Source organism: Vidua chalybeata, chromosome 4 (genome assembly GCF_026979565.1).
Source record: "Vidua chalybeata isolate OUT-0048 chromosome 4, bVidCha1 merged haplotype, whole genome shotgun sequence".
In the NCBI taxonomy this organism is placed as follows: Eukaryota; Metazoa; Chordata; class Aves; order Passeriformes; family Viduidae; genus Vidua; species Vidua chalybeata.
This window is the reverse complement of record NC_071533.1, coordinates 6654271-6675900: the sequence shown is the minus strand read 5'-3', so window position 1 is coordinate 6675900 and position 21630 is coordinate 6654271. Positions and strand designations below refer to the sequence as shown.

The 21630-nt window shown below is 48.5% G+C and overlaps 2 protein-coding genes across 2 annotated transcripts; one reads left to right on the top strand and one right to left on the bottom strand.

The window, feature by feature from the left end:
• The first annotated feature begins 215 nt into the window (after positions 1-215).
• On the top strand, positions 216-3252 carry LOC128786886 (acrosin-like). Its single transcript, XM_053940591.1, has 5 exons — positions 216-376; positions 601-807; positions 1145-1410; positions 1644-1789; positions 2258-3252. The coding sequence occupies exons 1-5, from the start codon at positions 306-308 to the stop codon at positions 3056-3058; spliced, it is 1491 nt and encodes a 496-aa protein (XP_053796566.1). The 5' UTR covers positions 216-305; the 3' UTR covers positions 3059-3252.
• Positions 3253-9668: 6416 nt separating this feature from the next.
• On the bottom strand, positions 9669-17333 carry REELD1 (reeler domain containing 1). The gene is made up of 6 exons (XM_053940505.1): positions 16905-17333; positions 15882-16104; positions 14103-14254; positions 13073-13358; positions 12027-12087; positions 9669-10274 (listed from the first exon to the last, which is right to left on the bottom strand). Exons 1-6 carry the CDS (start codon positions 17122-17124, stop codon positions 9669-9671), a joined length of 1548 nt encoding a protein of 515 aa, XP_053796480.1. The 5' UTR covers positions 17125-17333.
• Positions 17334-21630: the final 4297 nt, after the last annotated feature.

Below are 21630 nucleotides of genomic sequence, written 5' to 3'. Positions count from 1 at the left end.
GCACAGGTTGCCCAGAGAAGCTGTGGCTGCCCCATCCCTGGAAATGTTCAAGGCCCGGTTGGATGGGGCTTTGAGCAGTGTCTGGTGTGAGGCTGGAACTGGACGATCGCTAAGGTCCATTCCAACCCAAACCATTCTATGGCTCCACGTTGCTCCCTGTGCCAGAGGCTGCAGTGCCCAGGACGCGGAACCGGCTGCTCTGTGACATCAGCCCAGGGCCGAGGGCGCCGCAGGTGCTGCGGGCACTGCGGCTGTGCTGGCGCACGGAGGCCTCACTCCTGCGGCTGGCACGAGCCACGGCAGCGATGCTGCTGCTCTGCCTCCTCGTGCTGCTGGCCACGTGCAGGCCTGTGCAGGGCACGTGGAGCTCCTGCGAGTAAGTGGCCCCAGGCTCTGGGAGGGAGCTTGGAGCGCTTCCGGGGCTCCCTGGAGAGCGTCCGCTTGTCCTCCGTGGCCAGGCCACAGCTTCCCGAACCCCGTGAGGAAGCCTCAGTTCCTTGTGGACAGGCCTGGCGTGCTGTCCCCACACACCTTGTGGGGAGCTTCTGCTGGAGCAGCAGCAAGCCATGGAGCAGGATGGAAATGACTTTCTACTTGCAGAGGAAGCTGTGGGCTCCGGCCCTTGACTTCTGACGAGGAGCGAGGCATGACGCGCGTCGTGGGTGGCAAAAGTGCCGAGGCAGGGGCCTGGCCCTGGCTTGTCAGCATACAAGATCCCTCAGTTTCAAGCACGGGGCATCTGTGTGGAGGATCCCTCATCAGCACACAGTGGGTCCTCACAGCAGCCCACTGCTTTGCCAATTCCAGGTAAGGAGGAGCGGGAAACAGGGATATCCCCACAACATCAGACGGTGTCCTGTCAGCAAGGGCCATACACTTCTCCCATCTCATTTCTTTGCAGTGTGCCCAGTGCCTGGGCAATGCAGAGCCCAGCTGAGAAACTGCTCAGGAGAAGGCTGGGCACATGCCACAACTTCCTAGCAGCTTCCAGCTGGCATTCCCAGAGCCTGAGGCGTGCTAGAGCAGTCACCGCCTCCATAGTGCTGCTTTCCTCTCTGCCTTGAGAAGCAGAAGGCTGGTCACTGCTGGGCTGCCACAGCTCCAGGCTCTGCTCCCTCTCACCCCTCTCTCCATGTGCCTTCAGGAACATCAGCGCCATGCGCCTGCTGATCGGGGCCACCCAGCTGACTGAGCCGGGCCCTGGGGCCGAGGTGCGCCTGATTAAGCGGCTGCTGGTTCACAAGGAATACGGTTCTGCCGACCAGAGCAACGACATCGCGCTGCTGGAGCTGAATGAGCCCGTCCAGTGCAGCTCCTACATCCAGCTGGTCTGTGTGCCCAACGCCACGCTGAACGTGGCACAGCTGGGAACCTGCTATGTCGCTGGCTGGGGTGCCACTACAGCAAGATGTGAGTTTCCAAAAACGGAGGGCAAGCTCGATACACTGGGAAGATGGGTTGGGCTTCCTGACAGCAGAGGCCAAAGCCAGAATCAGGCTGCCCACTCCCTAAAGGCAGACAGCAGGGACAGAGAGCTCCAGCACCTCTGTAGAGACAAAGCCAAGCCCTAGGGAAGGGGATCACCCCCAGATGGGGAAAGTGGCAGCGAGCTGCTGGGTCCTCATTCCTTTCTGTGCTCACAGCTCAAAAATCAAGTGATGTCCTGCAGGAGGCCAAGGTCCACCTTATCAATGTCCAGATCTGCAACAGCAGCGAGTGGTACCAGGGGGACATCCATAGCCACAATTTATGTGCTGGCTACCCGGAGGGTGGCATCGACACCTGCCAGGTAGGAGCATCACTCAGTGACAAGTCGCTCAGCCCCCAGCAGCGCAGGCAGCACTGCCCCAGCCCCTGCTTTCCCTGGCCAGTCACTCTCAGCCCTGGCTCCCCACCTTCGCTGAGGCTTCCCACCCATTCCCCATCTGCAGGGCCTAGCCCAGGGCCTCTCTTGTCTCAGAGGCCTGGCACTGCCCAGAAAGCCCTGCTAGTGCTCCTGGCAGTCTAGAGGTCCAGATGCCAATACTGGAACATCTGTTCTCTGCACATCCAGGATCACTCTGCAGAGCTGAGAGAGAGCCTGACTTCACAGGCCCCCAGCCCACTCCCAGCCAAACTTCTGGAGGCTCCAGCACCTGAGCAGAGCCTTGCTCTGCTGAGAATACAGCTCTGGCAGGGGCTGTGAGAGAGAAGGAAGCAGCACCAATGCTGACAGGGACCACCCAACACTACCTTAATCCTCTCTGGTTTTCTGCAGGGTGACAGCGGGGGTCCACTCATGTGCAAAGACAGCAGTGCTGACTTCTTCTGGGTTGTTGGAGTGACCAGCTGGGGGAGAGGCTGCGCCAGAGCAAAACGGCCTGGAATATACACTTCTGTTCAGCACTTCTATGACTGGATTCTCATCCAGATGGAACTGCTTCCACAAGTAGAAGCTTCTCGGGCATGGAGTCATTACACAACTGCCTCGCAACCCTGGACTCATCATACAAACGCCCCATGGCCCACTCAGAAGCCATGGCCAAGACCACCTCCCACTTATAAGCCATGGCCGAGACCACCTCCCACCCATAAGCCATGGCCAACAACACTTCCCACTCAGAAGCCATGGCCAACAACACTTCCCACTCATAAGCCATGGCCAACAACACTTCCCACTCAGAAGCCATGGCCAACAACACTTCCCACTCATAAGCCATGGCCGCCAACACTTCCCACTCATAAGCCATGGCCAACAACACTTCCCACTCATAAGCCATGGCCAACAACACTTCCCACTCATAAGCCATGGCCAACAACACTTCCCACTCATAAGCCATGGCCAACAACACTGCCTACTCCGAGGCCATGGCCAAAACCAACCCCCACTCAGAAGCCATGGCCAACAACACTGCCTACTCCGAGGCCATGGCCAAAACCAACCCCCACTCAGAAGCCAAGTTCAATACCTACACCAGTGGAAGAGATTAAGAACTGCCCATTTCCACTCAAGAAGCTGATGGAATTCTTCACCCAGATCCAGGAGCTCCTGAAGAACTTACAGGGAATTCCAGTTTGAGCAGGAGAATGGACAGGATCCAGTGCAGGTTGCATGGGACTGCAACCGTTTCCTGCTGAGGCAGCGCCTGCTGATCCAAAGGCCGCCTCAGTGCCGAAGGCCTGCTCTGTCCTGCCTACGTTGCTCCTCTACATGTATACAAGTGCTAACATTGACTTAGTTGCTGAAATAAAGTTGCCTATATTTGGAGTTAACCATGCTTTCAGTCCAGTTTGGTCTCCTGGGCAAGGCAAGGACTTCCTTGCCCAGGACCTGCAAAATGAGGCTGCCTCAGACCACTTGGACACAATGAGAGTCACTTCTTAAAGGGCCGGAATTGTGTCTATGCAGAGAGGAGAGTGCTCAGAGCCATGACAGGATGGAGAAGACTGGCAGATCAAGGCTAGGAAGAGGACAGGAGGAGACAATGTCACATGCAGACACCTTGGGGAGGGAAACACTGAGGCACGCAAGCTGGTGACTGGGGCCTGTCAAAAGCCTTAGCTAATGGAGCAGACCTGGGAAGCTCCTGAGCATGACAAGCAAAATTTCTGACTGTCACAAAGACAGGGCGAAGCTGAAAGGAGCTACAGTGCCCTAAGGAAGAGCATGACTTCACAGGTAGCAAAGGGACATTGATGTGTGAGGTGGCCACACTTCAGAGATGTTTGAAGGAAGAGTTGGGGTCATTCTGGGGAGAAGAACCTGGTAGAAGAAGAAGGACCCAAGAAACTGCATCTGTAATGCCATGGAAGGCCAAGGTGAGCTAGTTAACAGCACCTGCAAGAGATGGGACAAACCGTCTGTTCACAGGTGGGACAAACCTTGGATTCAGGGGGAAGAGATAGCAGGGAGGAGAGAAGGGCAGAGACAGAGAGCAGTCAAGGAAGAGGAGGGGGATGTGTAAGCATGGCAGGTAGGCAGAAGGGAGGATCAAGGAGCCAGTCTCACAGACACAAGCGGCATCCTTGACCTTACGTGTGGGCCCAGAACAGCACTAGCCCTTGTAGACATCAAGGACAGGGAGCCTCCCAGAGGGTGTTGCTGTGGCTGACGTGGCCAGCATGGACTGTGCTGCATCCATGTTTCCTGTGCTTTGCACAGGAAGGATGACACTGTGTGGGTATCTCTGGCATATTTGACTTGTGCTGCCCTGCTCACCTACCATGGCTGTGATGAGATTGGCCATGTGCATGCTGTCTGCAGGAGCCATGTACTCTAGTGGGTGTTTTTTGGGACGGAGCTTCTGGCAAGCAGCTGCAGAGGGCGGGGTGGCAGTGAACCTCCCAAAGAGACCATGATGCCACACAGGGTGTTTTCCTGCAAGCTATTAACAAGAAGTTCTGGAGCCCCTGCAAACAGAGGGGCTAAAATAAAGCTGGAGAGGGACTTTTTTTACAAGGGCAAATAGTAATAGGACAAGGAGGAATGGCTTTAAAGTGAAGGTAAATTTAGAATAGATATTAGGAAGAAATTCTTCTCAACCAGAGGAATTCAGTGACTTCAAAGCTGCAGTCAAAGTAAATGTCACAACCATCTCCTCCTCAGAGATGGAAAAAGCCTGTCACAGTCATTACCCTGACACAAGCACCTACCAGCAGCTTCGAACTGCTCATTCAAATGCCAAGTGACAGGCAGATGTTTCCAGTAAGAAATACAGCCCTCTCCGAGCCTTTGGTTGCATCAGCCACCAGGACAGCATTGCCTCAGCCTTCTCTGGCCGGGGCTGTGACCTGCTGGAGTCACTTGAGCTCAGCTCTGACCATGGGGCCCAGACAGACCACGTGGCACTGCTGGAACTGGAGAGAGGTTTGATTTTTCTTGTCATAAACCTCTTCGTTAGTGGGAAGCTGTCAGGAGAAGGGCACATAAGACAACTTACACCCTGCTTATTGTTTTCCCAGCAGCGTTCGTGTAGTGGATTTCTAGAAGAAAAAAATCCCCACAAAATGCAATTGGGAATTTAAAATAGCATCGGGGAAAACTGTGTAAGCTCTGTAGTGGCTTGATAATTAAGACAGAGTACAAACCATACAAGCTGAAATGCAAGCGCAGGGAAGGATTACAAACCCTCCCTCCGCCCGAGCGCTCCCCGCCGCGCCGGGACCGGCCCGCGGCGCGCGGCCGCCATCGCCGGGACAACGCTGCCCCCTGGCGGCGCCCGGCGGGAGCGCGGGGCGGCCGGCGCTGCCCTGGGGAGCGCCTGGGGACGGATCCCGCAGCGCGGGCCCGCACGGATCTGCCCGGCAGCGCAGGTACTGCTCGATTCCTGCCCCGAGCCGCGCGGGCAGACACCGCTGCAGGCAGCCTCTGTCTCTGACACGTCGCCTTGGTGCTGACTTACACACTGGTAATTGCTGGTGACACCTGACTTCGACTGGGTTAAATATTTTCCCACTCCGGGCCGCGTGTTTGCACAGGAAGGATCAGCAAGTCACGTCTGCTGCCGTTCCCTCTGCCCCATGTCCTTGGTACCTGGCCGTCAGTTCTTAATGGACATCAACATGCGCTGATATACAGCCAGCCTGATCTTTGACTCACCTTTGGAACAGCAACACATTTTCTCAACAACAAATTATACTTTGACATTAGAAGGTGGCAATCTGTAATGGATATTGCAATCTGAAGATTGAAAGAGACTATCTGTGATCTTTGTCCTCAGCCGAGCAAGCTGGAGTCTCTCTTCCCTCCTACACATTATTTGATTGTGGGACATAACCTTGGGATGTACTAATAATCGTTAGTCAGAGCTGATGTATCCGTTACGGGCCTGCCCTGCTCAGGGAGGGAGACGTTCTCTAGAACGGTAGTAAATCAGCAAAACATGCACTTAAATATACAGTAAAATGTGGTTTGAGACACGGTCCTTCATACATCATGTATCAAAATATTTTATTGAGAGAGTCACACGCACTCTAATGAGGAAAGAGGGCTGCCGAGACAAAACCTGTGAAGGGGAGGCAGTTCAGTGGCAGGAAGGGGCTGGGAGAGATCTCTGAGCAGGTCCTGGTCCAGGGGAGGTTGTGACTCTCCAAGTCCTTCTCTGTCCTCTCATAGCTTTGGACAAGCTGGCAGGAGAGAGAAGGGAAGGCAAAGACAGGAAGGGAGCCCTGTAGAGCTGTCCAGACACAATGAGCCTTAAGGGCCTGGCAGAGGCAGTGAAATGGTCCAGCTTGCCAGGAGGAGTGAGAGATCTGTTCTGCTGTTCACCAGCTTTGCAGGTCAGGCTGCTACTTTGTCATTTGGTTTTGCTGCTAAGCAGCTGTCTTTTAGGAGCTGAATGTTGCAGGAGTTGTTAGAGCATCTCCTTTTCTTTTTTACAGGCATTTGTCATTATTATTTAAATCTGAGTGAATAAATAACACATGCATCTGCTGAATGTTTTACTCACTGGGTTCCTGACCTTACTGCTTTGCCTTCCTTGGTTTTGTGGTCCTGAGTAGTTGCAGAAACTGTGCCAAAAGGGCTGGCCAAGCCAGCCAGCCAGATCTCTGAAATGCCTGGGGCCGCATCCACGCTGATCTGGGAGAGCCTGAGCTCACACATCCCTGCTGACTGTGATTGCTGGGCCCACAGGGCCCTGGGGCTTCTCCTATGAGTCTCGTCACCCTTCTTGCAGCTGGCCAAATCAGTGCATGTCTGGCTTTTTTTGCTCACTAGTGACAATTTAACCAATGCAAGAAATGTCTGTGATATCCAAGCTTTGGATCAGCTGTCTTGCTTAGTGTGATCTCTCCATATTACATTTTGTTGTTTATATATTTTCTTTTCTTGAGTAAGGATAGCTCAAGCATTGCAATAGCCATAAACATTTTTACTGCCAAAACTATGTTTGATGCCTGTTTGGCTGGTGGGGGGAGAGGCTCAGGATAGGTGTGCATTAGCTGATTTCAGTACTTCTGACCCCAAACCATGTCACTTCACTGAGGGATGACAGCCTGGCGTGGGCCACAGGTGACTGCAGGCTGAGCTGCCCTGGAGGAACTGAAATCCCCAGTGCCAGCAGAACGTCTGTGACCAGCCCAGTCATGCACCTAGAGAGGGGAATAAGGCAAGTCTTTCACTTGTCTCTCCAGTAAATATTAGAATGGTTTGTGCCTTTGTTTTCCTAATTCTGACATTTTTTTTTTTCTCAGAAATCTGTTACAAGCGTGAGCACAGATTAATTTCCATATAAGGCAAGTCAGTTAAGAATGGGGATGTTTGAATGGTTTGCCTTCTAATAAATTAACCAGTGCTTGTGTTTTTAACAGCCTTAAGAAGAGATAAGACTTCTGTTCCTCCTGTCATGGCAACTACAACAAACAGAACATCATTCAGAAGTCAGAAAAAAAGACACAGGCACTTTAGGTCTCAGCCAAGAGAGTCGCAAAGTAGCAAAACTCATTACTAATTCAGAGGAGCTGAATCCCTCAGAGCTCACCATTACTGGTCTTACTGTTAATAACACTGGAGCACATCAATTCAGCAGAAGGCAGAGCTTGGCAGAAGGCAGAATGGTGTTGAAGTGCCACTCTCCCAATCAAACACTTCCATGAGGCCTTCCCTTGCTCTAGTCAGCCTAGAAAGATGCAGTGCTGGGTTGTGAGGAAAGAGCTGAGGAGAGGAATGTTCTGGTTTTATAGCCAGAGCAGTCTGGTAATATTAATCCTAGAGAAACATTGAAAGAGGCCATAGGTATTTGTAATTTATTCATAAACAGCTATGCCATCATAAGAAACTTTTTAAAATAATATGTGATAGTTCTTTAAATATTTAAGAGTTTGTTGACCTATTTTCTCAGTTAATTAGGATTTTTTTTTTGGCTGCATTAACAATGACTTCAGTGCAGTCTGTTTTAGTCACTACACAGTTCAGCTACACTGGGTTACAGAAACATGATTTCTTTCTAAGGCACATGACATGGGAGAGGATTGCTATTGTAAGTGTCTAGATGTGTGCTTAAAAACCTGGAGATTTACTAGTAGGTAGGGCATAAGCTCAGTTAGTGAATATAAAACCATTCACCTGGCATCGTTCTGAGTCCTAAACCAAACTTTGTCTTTTCAATTACAGAACTACCCTTGTTTTTTCTGCACCAAAGGGTGCAGTTGCCCTTCTCTTCAAAGTGCAGTAGTTAAGAGCATCAAGCTCATCTCCGCAAGCTGCATTTGTGAGTACACTTCTTTTCTTCCTCTTTTTTTTTTTTTTTTTTTTTTTTTTTGCCCAGGGCTCACTGGGCCTAGAAGTGAAGTTGATAAAAAATTTGTCCATGTGTGCAGCACAAATCACAGTGCAGCAGTATGGTCAGAAACCAGCTTTTTCTGAATGCTAATGGAAGGCATTGTTAGCAAAAGCTGCACTCTGTGCATCGTGCTGGAGCTGAAGCAGGAGAACTCAGGTCCCACCTGTCTCCTCTAAAGTTAGTGGTGAGGTAAGGGAGGATGTAAGAGCAGGGCTTTGACTGACTATCCAGCATGGAGATGGGCAACTAGTTGGAGATGGCCACAGAGCCCTCCTGACAGAGGGGAAGTTGTCACCAGGAAGGCTGGGTGAACCATCAGTGTCCTGTCATTATCTGCTTGGTTCAGGGGGATTGCTGTGGGCTGTGAATTAGGCTGCAGCACCAAAATGTAAGTTTGTTCCCCACTACATGGCTTGGGAATGATGAGCTGATCCACTCTAGAATTGACCACCAGAGGGGTCAATTCCTGTTCTCTGAAAGGCTCTAATATGTACATCTCAAGAGGATCATTATCAGGTCTATTTCTGGCTCTTTCAAAGCTGCAGTAAAACAAAACTTTACCCTTGCTGTTGCCACCTCTCCTTCTTAGGATGTGTCCAGGATCATGCTGTTTTCCAAGGGTTGCTTTAGGGGTCTCCTGCAGAAAACCACAGGGTCAGAGAGAAGTTTGCACAAACAAGGATGCTGTTAACTTCCCATGCAGCCTTTGCAAGGCATCTCCAAAGTGACCTGGGAAGGGTACTTCTCAGTCCGTGCTTCTGCACAGCGTCACTGAGTGACTCAAAGTAAAAGACTAAATAAATGTTGGCTGTCAGGCTTCGACACGCTTCTTCATCAGGTGCAAATGGACAGGAAAGATTTTCTTCCATTTGCACCTGATGAGGAAGCATGTTTCTCCACCAAAAGCTGGTGTTTGCCATCCTGTGTTTCACTCCATGGATCAATTCGGCGTTCTTGGGATCAATGTTCTCCACTAATGAGTTATTGCTTTTTATTTTCAAATTGAAACTTCAAGTCTTGTGGCAAATATTTGTTATCCGAGGGATACCAAGTACACAGAGTCAAACCTGTAAGCTCTTAAATGAGAATGGTTGGGTTTGTAGTTCCTAGAAAGAAATATAACACTAGAAACTTTTTTTCTGAGCTTAAACAGGAGTCAATACCACAATGCAGAGGAAGAATTTCTATTTCTGGCTACACCCTTAAGGCAACAGAAGAAGAGTATGTCATTGCCACAGTGACAGCTAATGAGCAGATATACAATATTAATTGCAGCAAGTGTAACACACTGAGCAATCTATCAGCTTCAATTTTCTCAGCAGCTGTAGTTTAGATACATTTGCCTAACACCTCTGTCTGAACTGGCTGCTTTGGGTTTGTTTGCCTGTTTGGCAGCACGAAGAGGGACTAAACCACCACAGTCCTCTTCGCGCCGCTCAAGGGGCTGACCCAGTTGCACTCAGCAGGCACCAGCACGAAGCTGTTGTCCCGGACCTTTCGGAAGTGCATCACCTCCCCGTTTTCCGTGATGGTGATGATGTCGGGGTCGGGCTCGCTGAAGGACACCTCGGCCCGCTTGTGGCAGTGCTGGGCACAGACACAGCGCATGGCAGCTGCCAGCAGCAGGCCCAGCGCGGCCGTGCAGACCAGGAGGATGCCAAGTTGGGCTGCAAGGAGTCGGGTTCCTCTACCAGGGCCTTCCCCTATCCCAGGAACAGCAGATTTGGGAGCTGATCTGGTCACCCATGGCAGGGTATTCCCAGCTGCCTCCTGCTCATCCTTGTCCTCCTCACCGCTGCCTCCTCCAGAGGTGCCTGCCTTCCCTGGCTGTGGTGCCAGTTCTCTTCCTGCCATTTGCCTTGATGCAGAGGACAAATTGCCAGCAGTGTTGGCATCACCAAGCCAGGCTGTGGTTGCAGCGATGTCGCCCAGGTGAGTGCGTACATGCAGGGCAGAGGGAGATGCTGTCACACGTAAGGAGGCTTTCAAGATGGTCCCACTCTCAGTACTGCCCTTTGAAAGCAAAAACATGCCAAAATGTGCAGTGAGGGAAGCAAAAAAGGGGGGCTGATTAAGTTCTTTCTACCTACCTCATGGAACACTTCAACTCTATTTCTAATGCCCTTGTGTCCCTCTGGCTTTATATTAACTCTTCTCTATTCCCTGTTTACTCAGTAGCTTTTAGAAAATGAAGCAGATGCAACCCTGCTCGATCCACACCAGAATTGCCATGGGAGGAACAAGGCACCCCAGTTGGTCCCAGGGGCAAAGGCAGTGTGGGTTGGAGGAGCAAAGGTGAAGGGCACAGGTGGCGAGGAAGGTCACTGCTTTGTCTAACTAAATGTTTGCAGTTCCTGTTGTGGTGGTGGTATTTTTCACAGGCATCATTATCACAAAATGATATCACTTAATAAACAATTCCCACCTTGAATGGCACCAGGGTCATGCTGAAAGGGCAGGTGTGATTTTCCCAGCCATGCTGCATGGGTAGGCTCACATGGACCCACTGGGATTCAGTATTGCCATTCTGACGCTATGGAGTGGACAGACATGGAACACTTGGGATGGCCTTTGCCATCAGCAGTTTTGGGGCATTCACATACAACCTACAAACTCTCCCCAAAGCCTGTCTTGCTTTCTCAGTTTACACAGCCAGTCTGAAATCTTCTGCCCCTCTATGTTGCTTAACCACCCATTTTAGTGGGAATGTAGGTTCCTGCCTGGGCCTGTTTCTGGGCACTGTCTGGTTCCATGTACCTTATTTTAACTGTCACAAAATGCCAGCTGCTCCACGCCAGTTCTGCAGCCCAGGCTTTGCTGCAGGTATCATCCAAGACTAACTGGGGAACAAGCATGCAATTTAGGAGGCCCCCAGTGAATTTTTCCATTCCTGCTATGCACCTGAGCCCCCATCCAAAACCTGCAAAATGTACTGGAGTTTTTAATTTGGCTCCACTGAGATTTGGATCTGGCCCTCAGTAGCTGGCACCTCTCCAGCCTGTCCAGCCCAGCAGGCTTTTTCACACATCCATTAATTACACCAGAGAAACTCTCACCCTCTACCATCATTAGTGATTTCTAAAGCTTCCTGGGAAGACAGTGTGACAGGAGCACAAAGCTGAGGTAGGAGCCCTGACAAGCTGTGAAGCAAAGTAGTGGAGGGTCAGAGCATCCTTTGTGGAAGGGATGGTTTCTGAAGGTGCTATTGAAATACAGTAGTAAATAGAATACTTTTGGTGGCTGAACTGCAAACTGTAAAGTGACAGGCTGGCAAAGTTAGAATTGCATGTGTATGGATCACTTGCCCTCAAAATGCAAACATTGTACTGTAAGGATATGCTGCAGGACTTGGGACTTTGGGCTAGAAAATTGAACTGCTTGCAAGTCCTTGCCCTTTCTCAACTCATTTCTCCTTTCTTTTCATACTCTTCTCCATTCTTGCCTAATTTCTCAATGTTTTTGTTCCATTATGCTCTTATGATCTTGCCTTGTGCAATAACTCATCCTTCCCTTTGGTTTCCATCTACTGCCAGTTCTCCACTTCTCTCCATGGCTAGGTGCTCATGGTATACATCTCTCCTTTACTTGTTCTCTGTCTTCTGCTCCTTCCTAAATATTTCTGGCTCATTCTGTGCTGTATGTTGCCTTTCTCTTTTATTTTCAGTGAGATTATTTCTCTTTCTCCTTTGGCATTTTGGAAACCAGGTCTAGTTCTTTCTTCTCTTTGTATTTTTCTTCTCTCCATCACCTGCATAGTGGACTTACCCCGTTAACTCTGTGTCCTGTATCTCTAAGCACACACATTTCCAGCAGCCTGTAGTCACATCTACATAAGGGAAAGCAATTGTTTTTACAGTGGGCCTCTTAAAAACCCAGGCAGTGGGCTCAAAAAAAAAAAAAAAAAAAAAAAAAAAAAAAAAAAAACAAAACAAACAAAAAAAAAAAAACACCAACCTAGAAAGATTTATAAACCCCAATTTCCAGTTAAGGAAAAAAATTTAAAACTTTCAACAGCCTCAATGTAGTTTTATTCACTTATGACACCTACATGGGCTGCTGGGGCATCCTCCCCACCCCTGGTTCTTACCGTCCTGTTGCCTGTACACATCAAACACAAGTGTAGGGTGGCAGCACTGGCAATGCTTCCTGCTCTGAAATATGGACAGAGGAAAGGCAGGGTTAGCAAGTGACACCATAGCTCACACCACCAAGAAGTGCTGCTCCTTAGAGCAGTTTTGGGAGGCATGCAGTCAATGTGGATCATACAACCTGTATTTTGAATTATGCCTGATCATTGATTCCTATCCCCATCATTTTCACCCACAGTATGAAATATTGCATGAAAGCTCATGCAGCTCAAACCTTCTAAAACTTCTGAGCAAACATCCCCAAGCCCAAATTTCATAATTGCTTTGCATCCTCTTTTTTTTCCTTTTCCCTGCAGATGGAGAAATAGGTTTGCTGAGTTCACTGTTTCACTGAATATTTGTATGCACTTTCAGAAAAATGTTATAACAGTCGATAGTTTTTATCACATCTTTCCACCACCTGGCTAGTCCCCCACTGTGCTGAGCAACGCAGCGTTGGGTTCTTAGGAGTTTTGGATTTTCTCCCTGTCACTGTCTGTCATGTGCAATATCCAAAAGATTATTTCTCAAAATCTCAGCAAACACCCTCTCACCTCCCCCAGACACCTTCCTACACTTAGGCATCTTCCTACATTTTCCTGGTTCATCTGCAGGGAAATTATTACTGTTTTCCTTCCCCACACAAGGACTGGAGAAACAGCTTTTCCCACCACCTAGATTTACCCCTTGAAGGTGCTGTAGCTGGAGGCATTGTCCTGGGAGAGGGAACCTTGCAAGGCATCCACCATTCCAATGTCTTGGGTGGGAAGGGACAGCTCCAGCCTCCAGCCTCTGGACCGGATACTTCTGCCAGACACAGCCCGCAAAGTCCGGGCCGGCTGTTTTGGCTCAGCAAAGGGACGAGTCTCCGACCCCACACCAAAATCTGGCTCTGGTGCTGGTGTTGCCACGATGCCAGTGGGGCTGGCAGGCAGCAGGGAGCCAGTGGCAGCTGCAGGAGAGATGGGACCTTAGCCAGCAGGGAGACAAAAATCAGGGAAAGAGGAGCAGAAGTCTATTGTCTTTGGTTTGTTTATTTCAAATCCCACTCAGTGCCAAGGTTTGCCAGGAAGGTTTGTAACAGTGACTCTTTTATTTTCATGTCACTTATTTTTAAGAGGGAACCCACATGGAAACTAAAGCAGCAAAGTTCGCTGCCTATGTAATAGTCAAGTAAAATAATTAAAACTCAGCCTTGGTGCCATGCCAAAAATGCTGAGAAATACGTCTGATTTAGGTGTAAGTAAATTCTTGGAGCATCTTACTGACCAGAGGCTGCATAAATACAACTAAATATATACCTGGAGGGCAATAATCACATTTGGAGACAAATATGTTCCTCTGTTTAGGCAACATTGCTAATTGCACTTCCTTCTCTTCAAGACCTGAGATTTTAGGTAAAGTATTTTAAGATTTGCATTGAAATCATAATGCAATGGCATTATGGCATTGTGGCACTGGCAACTCCATTTAACTTCCTGGTGCCCTCCTTGTAACTGGCTCCTCAAATACTGACCCACACCTCAAATACTGACCCATACCTTCACTTCAAGGAGCTCACCATGGCCATCACTGATCTCCTCGACAGACACAGGAGTTAAATGGTTCTCCCCAGCTTGTTTGGGGCACTTGTGTTGGAGACTTGCCCAGAATAAGCTGTAAAACTGCTCTGCAGGGGGTGTTGGTAAGAAACAGCAAGGTTTGCTCACCATACCTGTGGGGTGAGGGTCAGCTGGTCCCTGCAGGGGCGTGGGGGCTACAGCATCGGGCTTCTTGTCAGCAAGAGTCTTGTTTTGCTCTCCCTGAGCCACAACAGCAGATTCAATCTTTGCCCAGTAAACAAAGTATGACTGGACTATGGAGATGCTGTTAAAACATAATCAGTCAAGAATTTACTGGCTCTATAGCATCAATAAAACATCTGACTGTTTAGCTAATCACAAAGATTGCTTTAATCTGAAGAGAGAACCAATGCAAAAGTATTTTAAAGGATTTGCCTGTTGTACGTTTTCTATTACAAATAAAAGGTACCAGGTCCTATAAGAAAGATGTGGGGTAAAGAATCACCACTCAAGAAATAATTAAGCTCAGCCAAAAAATTTGTGGGAACTTAAACAAAAAAAAAAATTAAAAAGCTGTATTACATTCATCATGTTGATAGAAGTACATTTGTAAAACTTGGACTAGCTCTGCTTACAATCTTCTGTAGGCAGGGAAACAACAGTGGTATTTATTAATTAAAACAAGCCAATGTAACTTGTACAAACAGCAGAATAGGTAAGGGGAAGAAAGTCTCTCTTCTCAGCCTTCTGATATTTGAGCCTGCCTAATCCTCTGCTTTTTGTCAGGTGCCAAAACTGTTGGCCAACCTTTAACTTCACCCTGAGAGCCTTATTTAAGCTGGAGATTTTGGGAGAATTTCAGCTCAGATTGCTCAGCTGCTTCTGAGAATTATCTACAGGGAAACCAACCTAGGTTTTCCTGTGCCAGATGACACTTATGAAGCATTTTTAAGCCTAAAAAGGCATTTTTCCAGATGCTGTGATGGGGTAAAAAGAAAGAGTCTATCAGATATCAGCTCGGAGGGTCAAAAGCCAGACATGAAGGAAGTATCAGAGTGGATGGCTAGGACTAAGTCTTGTTGGGATTTGTTTGGGTTTATTTGGGGATTTTTGTGAGTTTAATAGTATTTCTTTAAACTTTAATAGTATTTTCTGATATACTGCAATGACCAAAAATTGGAAATTCCAAGCAGCAATATTTCTGTTTCAATGAATTTTTCTTGAATCATGATGAGATGCTCAAGCCACAGCACTCAACAGGACACTTAGGTTTTGGGAAGCAGCCAAGGATCTGGCCAAGCAGTTTCTAAGTGACTTTGTAAAGTTGAAATATAACAATTTAATATCTTTTGAAATTAAGAGCCACTGTGCTTCCTCTAAGGCAGTCAGTTAGATGATGTTTCATTTCGTTCCAAATCAGAACCAAGCTACTTGGACAGTTTGGGACTTTGGTGCAAAACAGAAATGTCAAGTTTTGACACAGTGCTCATGCTCTTTCTATTGTGAGTCACTCTGTTTACATTTAACTTTTTTTAAAACTACCTCTTTTTTGTCTTTTTTGTCTTTTTTTTTTTTTTTTTTAAGAAGTGATATACAAGATTATCCTGTAGGCAGGGAAGTCCTATGGGCTGTATTATTTACAAAGACAGCCAACACGGTCACAGTTCTCTCTTTATGCCTTAACATTTCTGTTTCCTAAAATGCTTAAGCTGTCATCTTCCATTGTATGTATTCTGAGAAAACAGTGACCATGTAAATAAAAAGCAGCACTATGCAGCAGATATTAATGGTGACTTATGTACCAGCTGGGATACTGTTGCAGCATTTGGTAAGTATTTAGCTATACTGGGTTCAAGATACATTAACCACTGTGCTGGACAACCTGTAACTGAGAAGACACAAATTCTGATTAGGAACCAGCATGTCCTTACAAAAACTTGATGTCTCCAATGGGTTTGTCTGGTGCTTTCCATACGAAGGACAGGTTTCTCTTCAGTGACTTGTCCGAGTGTGTGACAGTGTCACCATCTTCAGAACAAGTCAGCAGCTTGGAACCAGGAGGCAGGAAGATGAATGTGCCAGCGATTTCGTTGTTGGACACTTTGCGAGCCTGCAGCATAAAGCCCATGTAATCCCGGGTGCTTCTTACTGTCACTTTGGAAGACAAAACACAAGACACAAAGGGATTTGTCTTGCTGTTATGGAGTGAATTGCCTGCAATGGAGTTCCCAGAAAAAACCTTGGGCAACACTACTGAAAACACCTTACTGGCTTTGTCCTCATAGTCTGTCTTGGACATGCTAGATACAGAAGGCCAGACTTTTACCTTTGGTTTTGCAATGTGTAATTGCACACAGGATTTGCCTGAGACTTCCCCCCCCCCATCCCTCCTTGAAGATAAGCTATTAACCACATTAGATCAGCAGCATGCAGCCATTTTTATGCAAGGAGTATTGGACACCACTCTGTATGTAAGCGAAAGCTCATGTTCTGCTCTCAAAGGGGTTTTGTTTTGCACAGGGATGAATGGGCAAGTGGCCAAGCTGGGGAATGGTACCTCTCAGCTCTGTCTGCATCTGCCTGAGGAGCAGCAGTGACAGGGATGTGAAATACTGCCAACTATGCCCAAGAGTCAGGTGAGTCACCCAGACCCCTTCAAGTGGTGCAGAGGGGATGGGAAGGTGACTTTATGCACTGGAGGTGCCTCTCATGGGCCACTGCATGTAATGAGGTCTGTCGGTATGGTTGAGACCCAGTTGAGATAAATGAATCCAAACAAAAGCACCCATGCTGCAAACAGAATTCCTCTGTAAATATGTCCTCATGACAAGAGAGGTGTTGTAGCTCACTCGGAGCAATTATCCCTCTTCCCAGACCTCGCAGAGATTAATTCCATCGCTTGAGATAAGTTACCGTGTATTTTTCAGATGCAGGAATGAGAAGCTGTTCCTTACCTGGCACCTTGTCTCCCGGGAAGAAGAAGGACATGTTGGTGTGGACAGTGACATAGTTGTTGTTGGAGCTGTGCAGCTGCACCCTCAGGTGCCTGGGCATCATGTCGCTGCAGGCGGAAAGGCTCGCACCCTGCGAGAAGGCGGCCGCGTAGGAGACCAAGCACAGGGTCGTGCAGGCCCAGCCAACAATAGCAGTGTGGGCTCTCCCACCATCCTCCATCCTACAGCAGGAAACAACGTGGAGTTCACTTCAAAGCTGTGGCTTCCCAAATGGTGCCACTGATTTATCTGATCTCCAGAGCCGCCCTCCCCTCAGTCTTTAAACAAAAGAGAATAAGTGATCTCTGTGGCACCTGGAGCCGCTTTGGGAATCCACGGCATTTACATTCTGAAGTGAACTGTTCAGGCTGGGAGAGGGAAGAGCCCCCCCACAAGAGGATGTATTTCTTGTCAAGCTGCCCATGGAGGGTGCAGCAGAAAAGATTTGCTCTAAAACGTTTTGCGGGTTTTAAGAGGAGGAGCAGGCTCTGTATAGCCACGCTCAGCACCCTCCACCACTCCCAGCCCAAATGTACAGCCTGATCCATAGGGGAAACATCTGCCCCTTGGACCTGCAGAGCTGCTGCAGGCCCCATCACACATGGGGCTTGTGCCCAGGGCAGAGCCTGTCCCTGCCTGCCATCACAGAGCTGCGTCCCTGCGGTGACAGCACAAAACACATTTCCAGATTGAACAGAGTATTGTGCCATTCTGCTTTTCCAAAGTGAAGATGAAGGGTGAGTGTGTGGCATTTATTGTAATGGATATCGCAAAGTGGGTGCTTCTGATTTTAATGCAGCGCTTTTTTCTTTTCAACATGCCTGCCTTAGATGTCATTACACTTAGTCAATGAGTAAACGTAAATAAATCAGAGGCAACAGAGCTGAGGAAGTCTAGCTTACACCTCCTTCTCAAGCACTTCTGAAACTTGCCAGCTGACTAACGAAGCACCACTGCAAGCGGAACAATTCATGCCCAGCCTAAAGCAGCAAGCAGATGGATGCAGTTTAACCTTCGCAGCCAAGCATCCTGCCAGAAGATGCTCGTGAGAATCACAGGAGCCTCTGCTGACTCTTCCAGCCCTGCTGGACCAGTAGCAGGATGTCTCCTCTTCATGGAGCCAGCCTCCCTTCTGGGCACACCTAAACAGTCCTTGCTGGGTAAGATTTCTTGCCGGAGCTCATGGAACTAGCCCCGAGCAGCGGGTCTTTCCCTTGGGTCTTGCCCCGGCTGTGCCGTTTCCCATCCCGCCCTCCTGTGCCCATCCCCGCGGGGGAGCAGCGCTGCTCCCCGGGGCTGCCCGGGCTCAGGCTGCCGATGCCGCCGGCGCTTACCTTGGGACACGTTCGCTGCCGGGCTCGCTGCCACCACTGCCCTGCCAGCCTGCCGAAGACCCATCCTTTCAGGGACCTTCCTCGCCCGTTCCTCTAATGGGAAGCGCAGCAGCTGTTACTGCTAATACCCACCACCCACAGCAGCTCTCTGCCGGTGCCCAAATCCTGCTTTAATCATATTCGGTATTTTCTTCACATCCTACCCAGTTTTTTGCTGTTTGGTTTTTTGTTTTTGTTTTTTGTCTTTTTTTTTTTGTTGGATTTTTTTTTTTGTTTTGGTTTTGTTGTTGTTTTTTTTTTTTTATTTTTTGTGTGTGTGTGTGTGTGTGTGTGTGTGTGTGTGTGTTAAATCTCCAAGTTATTTCAAATCTCTGCAGAGGTGCAGGATGATGGGACTTTTTCTCCTCTGTTACCCTCCCCACACACACATCCCTTCTTCCATGCTGAAGCAAAGCAAAGCCAAGCCACATCAGCTCCCCAGCTCCCTCCATGCGCCCCCAGCAGTGTGCCCTGTCTCTCATGCTTACATGGGATTAATTTTGGCAGTAAAAGCAGAATATTGCTATAAAGGCTGAGAAGGTTCATCCCATGTGCCAGCCTTGCCAGCAGGAGCCATCAACACCCCACAAATCCCCCTAAGCTGGCACAGGGGACCAAATATGTGATAAGTATGACTGTCCCCCGGCACATGAGCTGCATTCATGACCCGGCTGTCAGCCCTGCTCCTTGCCCAAGCTTTGCTGCAGCTGTGCTGGCAGTCGGTGGCAGAGCTGATCCTGTCCCTTGTCACTGCAGACTGCTCTGGTGATCAGGACTGTCTGATGATCCTGCCTACTGTCACCAGGTCACCAGGCTCACCCTGCCAATGGCTCATTTCTGCCAGTCGTGGCTTATCTGTAATCCTGCTTGGGATCTGACCATTGTGTGAGTCTGTCCAGTGGGGGCATCCTGGTGAACTCTGCCTAGGGCAACCCCCAAAAACTGGGGGCAAGTTTGCAGATGCTTCACTTATTAGTGCTGTTCCCATCAGCCTGCCTCCTCTACAGCCTGTTTTTTGGAAGAGACACAAAATGCCAGGCTGGCACTGAGGTTCTGCTGCTGACATCCCAGCTCTCAGCAGTTAAACTGGTTGGAAAGTATGGAAACTGATGCTACTGGGCTCTCATCAGCCTGCTCTTCTCTGCATTTGAAAGATGCCTTAAAATCACTGAATATCAAGATATAATGTAAGTCTTGTAGTTTTCTTTCCTTTACTCAGGGGAAGCAGAGCATAGTTCAGGGGGAGGGAGGACAAGTTCGCATTCTTGATTCTTTTCCAGCTTGTAATTGCCCATCCTTCATACACAAAAGAGAATAACTTTATGCTCTATTGATGAAACCAGCTAGTCTCTTATGGTTTTTTCTTCCTAACTTATTCCTAAAATCAGTGAGGGCCATTTCTCCACTGACTCCCACCTGAAAAAGAGGGAAAAGCAGCCAAGGGCAGAACCTGAAACAGCAGTGTTTGGTGTTCCCTGGAGCACAATGCAAAGCTGTGGGGAGAGGAGGCTCAAACAGATCCAACCCATGTGTAACAGCAGAGGATGTAGAGCAGGACTGAACTGTCCATACTCACTTCCAAGGCTGCAGCAGCCTCTGGCAGGGCAGGGCATGCTGCTGTTCACAGGTTCAGCAGCACCAGTCAGATGGCACTGCCCGGGCAGTGTTAATTGCTGGGCTGATCTGAAATACAGCATTACACAACATTCATCCTCACTGCCTGCTCTCAAACACAGGAACTCCATGGCTTCAAAGCTGCAGTGAAAGCAAATGTCACAACCATCTCCTCCTCAGAGATGGAAAAAGCCTGTCACAGTCATTACCCTGACACAAGCACCTACCAGCAGCTTCGAACTGCTCATTCAAATGCCAAGTGACAGGCAGATGTTTCCAGTAAGAAATACAGCCCTCTCCGAGCCTTTGGTTGCATCAGCCACCAGGACAGCATTGCCTCAGCCTTCTCTGGCCAGGGCTGTGACCTGCTGGAGTCACTTGAGCTCAGCTCTGACCATGGGGCCCAGACAGACCACGTGGCACTGCTGGAACTGGAGAGAGGTTTGATTTTTCTTGTCATAAACCTCTTCGTTAGTGGGAAGCTGTCAGGAGAAGGGCACATAAGACAACTTACACCCTGCTTATTGTTTTCCCAGCAGTGTTCATGTAGTGGATTTCTGGAAGAAAAAATCCCCACAAACTGCAATTGGGAATTTAAAATAGCATTGGGGAAAACTGTGTATGGTCTGTAATGACTTGATAAATAAGATAGAGTATAAACCATATGACTTGAAAAGCCACTGATATGTGTACAAGATTATAAACCCCATGAAATTGCAGGTTCTGTGGTGCAGAAACTCTATCCTTCTTGCAGGCTGTTTCTATATCTCCACATCACCAGGGCACAACAAGGCCAGCAGATGTGGAGCAGGTGCAGTGGAGATCAGTATGTAATATGGGCATGGACATAAGAGACTCAGAGCTGACACTCCAGAGCAAGCCGGTTGCTTCATTGACAGGTTGGGAAATACTTTGCTGCTGCAAGATAGTAAGGGTTTTAATGAGTTAGAAGTTCCTCCTGGTCAGCTGGCAGCCACTTGAGTCCTGTGAACGAAGCTTGAGGGGGCTTAGGGAAGAGTGGGCCGGTTGATAAAGTAGAGAGCTTGAAGGTGGCAACAGTTGAGTTCAGATCACAAGGAACTGATCATTAAACCAGCAAAGCTGGCAGCACCACCTTATTTAAGAATATTTCAAGTCATCTTTAAAACAAAGAGCAGTGTCCAACTGTGAGATGAGTGGTTAAAAACCCATGGTAGTCCCACAGGGAGAATAGAGAACTATCTCCAAACTAGGATCTCATGGATTGACCTATGCATATCTGTTCCTCTGTGTTTGGGGAGACCAGGATGTTTTTCTGGTTATTAGTTAGGCAAAATTAGGGTTGGCAAAAGTACTGGCAGGTCCTTCCCCTTTTATCCAGTTGGCTCTTCTTGCTGTTCTTCTGTCACTTACTGAAGTGTGACAGTGACTAAAATGTCAGTGCTAGGAACAAACTGGCACATACACATACATGCAACATACATTGTGAGCCTCTTTTAAGGCTCAAACCTTTTGAACAAATTCAAACCAAAATAACCCTTTATTTTATTTGGTAACTACTGCAGAATAGCTGTAACCTGGGCAGCTGTTCTGCTCTAGAGGAGGGGTTGAAGAGAGGGAAGAGAGAGAAAGAGAGGCAAGGCCTAACAACAAATAGCTTGATGAATGCTTTAATGAGACTGAGTAAGATGAGGACTACAGACAGCAGGTAAAATGAACAT

Bases quoted from the DNA above. Each gene is read 5' to 3' on its own strand.
- LOC128786886 (XM_053940591.1), top strand. From the start codon at position 306: ATGCTGCTGCTCTGCCTCCTCGTGCTGCTGGCCACGTGCAGGCCTGTG. The intron at 808-1,144 runs GTAAGGAGGAGC...ATGTGCCTTCAG, and splicing joins CACTGCTTTGCCAATTCCAG to GAACATCAGCGCCATGCGCC. The intron at 1,411-1,643 runs GTGAGTTTCCAA...CTGTGCTCACAG, and splicing joins GGGTGCCACTACAGCAAGAT to CTCAAAAATCAAGTGATGTC.
- REELD1 (XM_053940505.1), bottom strand. From the start codon at position 17,124: ATGGAGGATGGTGGGAGAGCCCACACTGCTATTGTTGGCTGGGCCTGC. The intron at 14,255-15,881 runs GTAAGGACATGC...ATGTTTTAACAG, and splicing joins ATTGGAGACATCAAGTTTTT to CATCTCCATAGTCCAGTCAT. The intron at 12,088-13,072 runs GTAAATCTAGGT...TCCCTTATGTAG, and splicing joins AGCTACAGCACCTTCAAGGG to ATGTGACTACAGGCTGCTGG.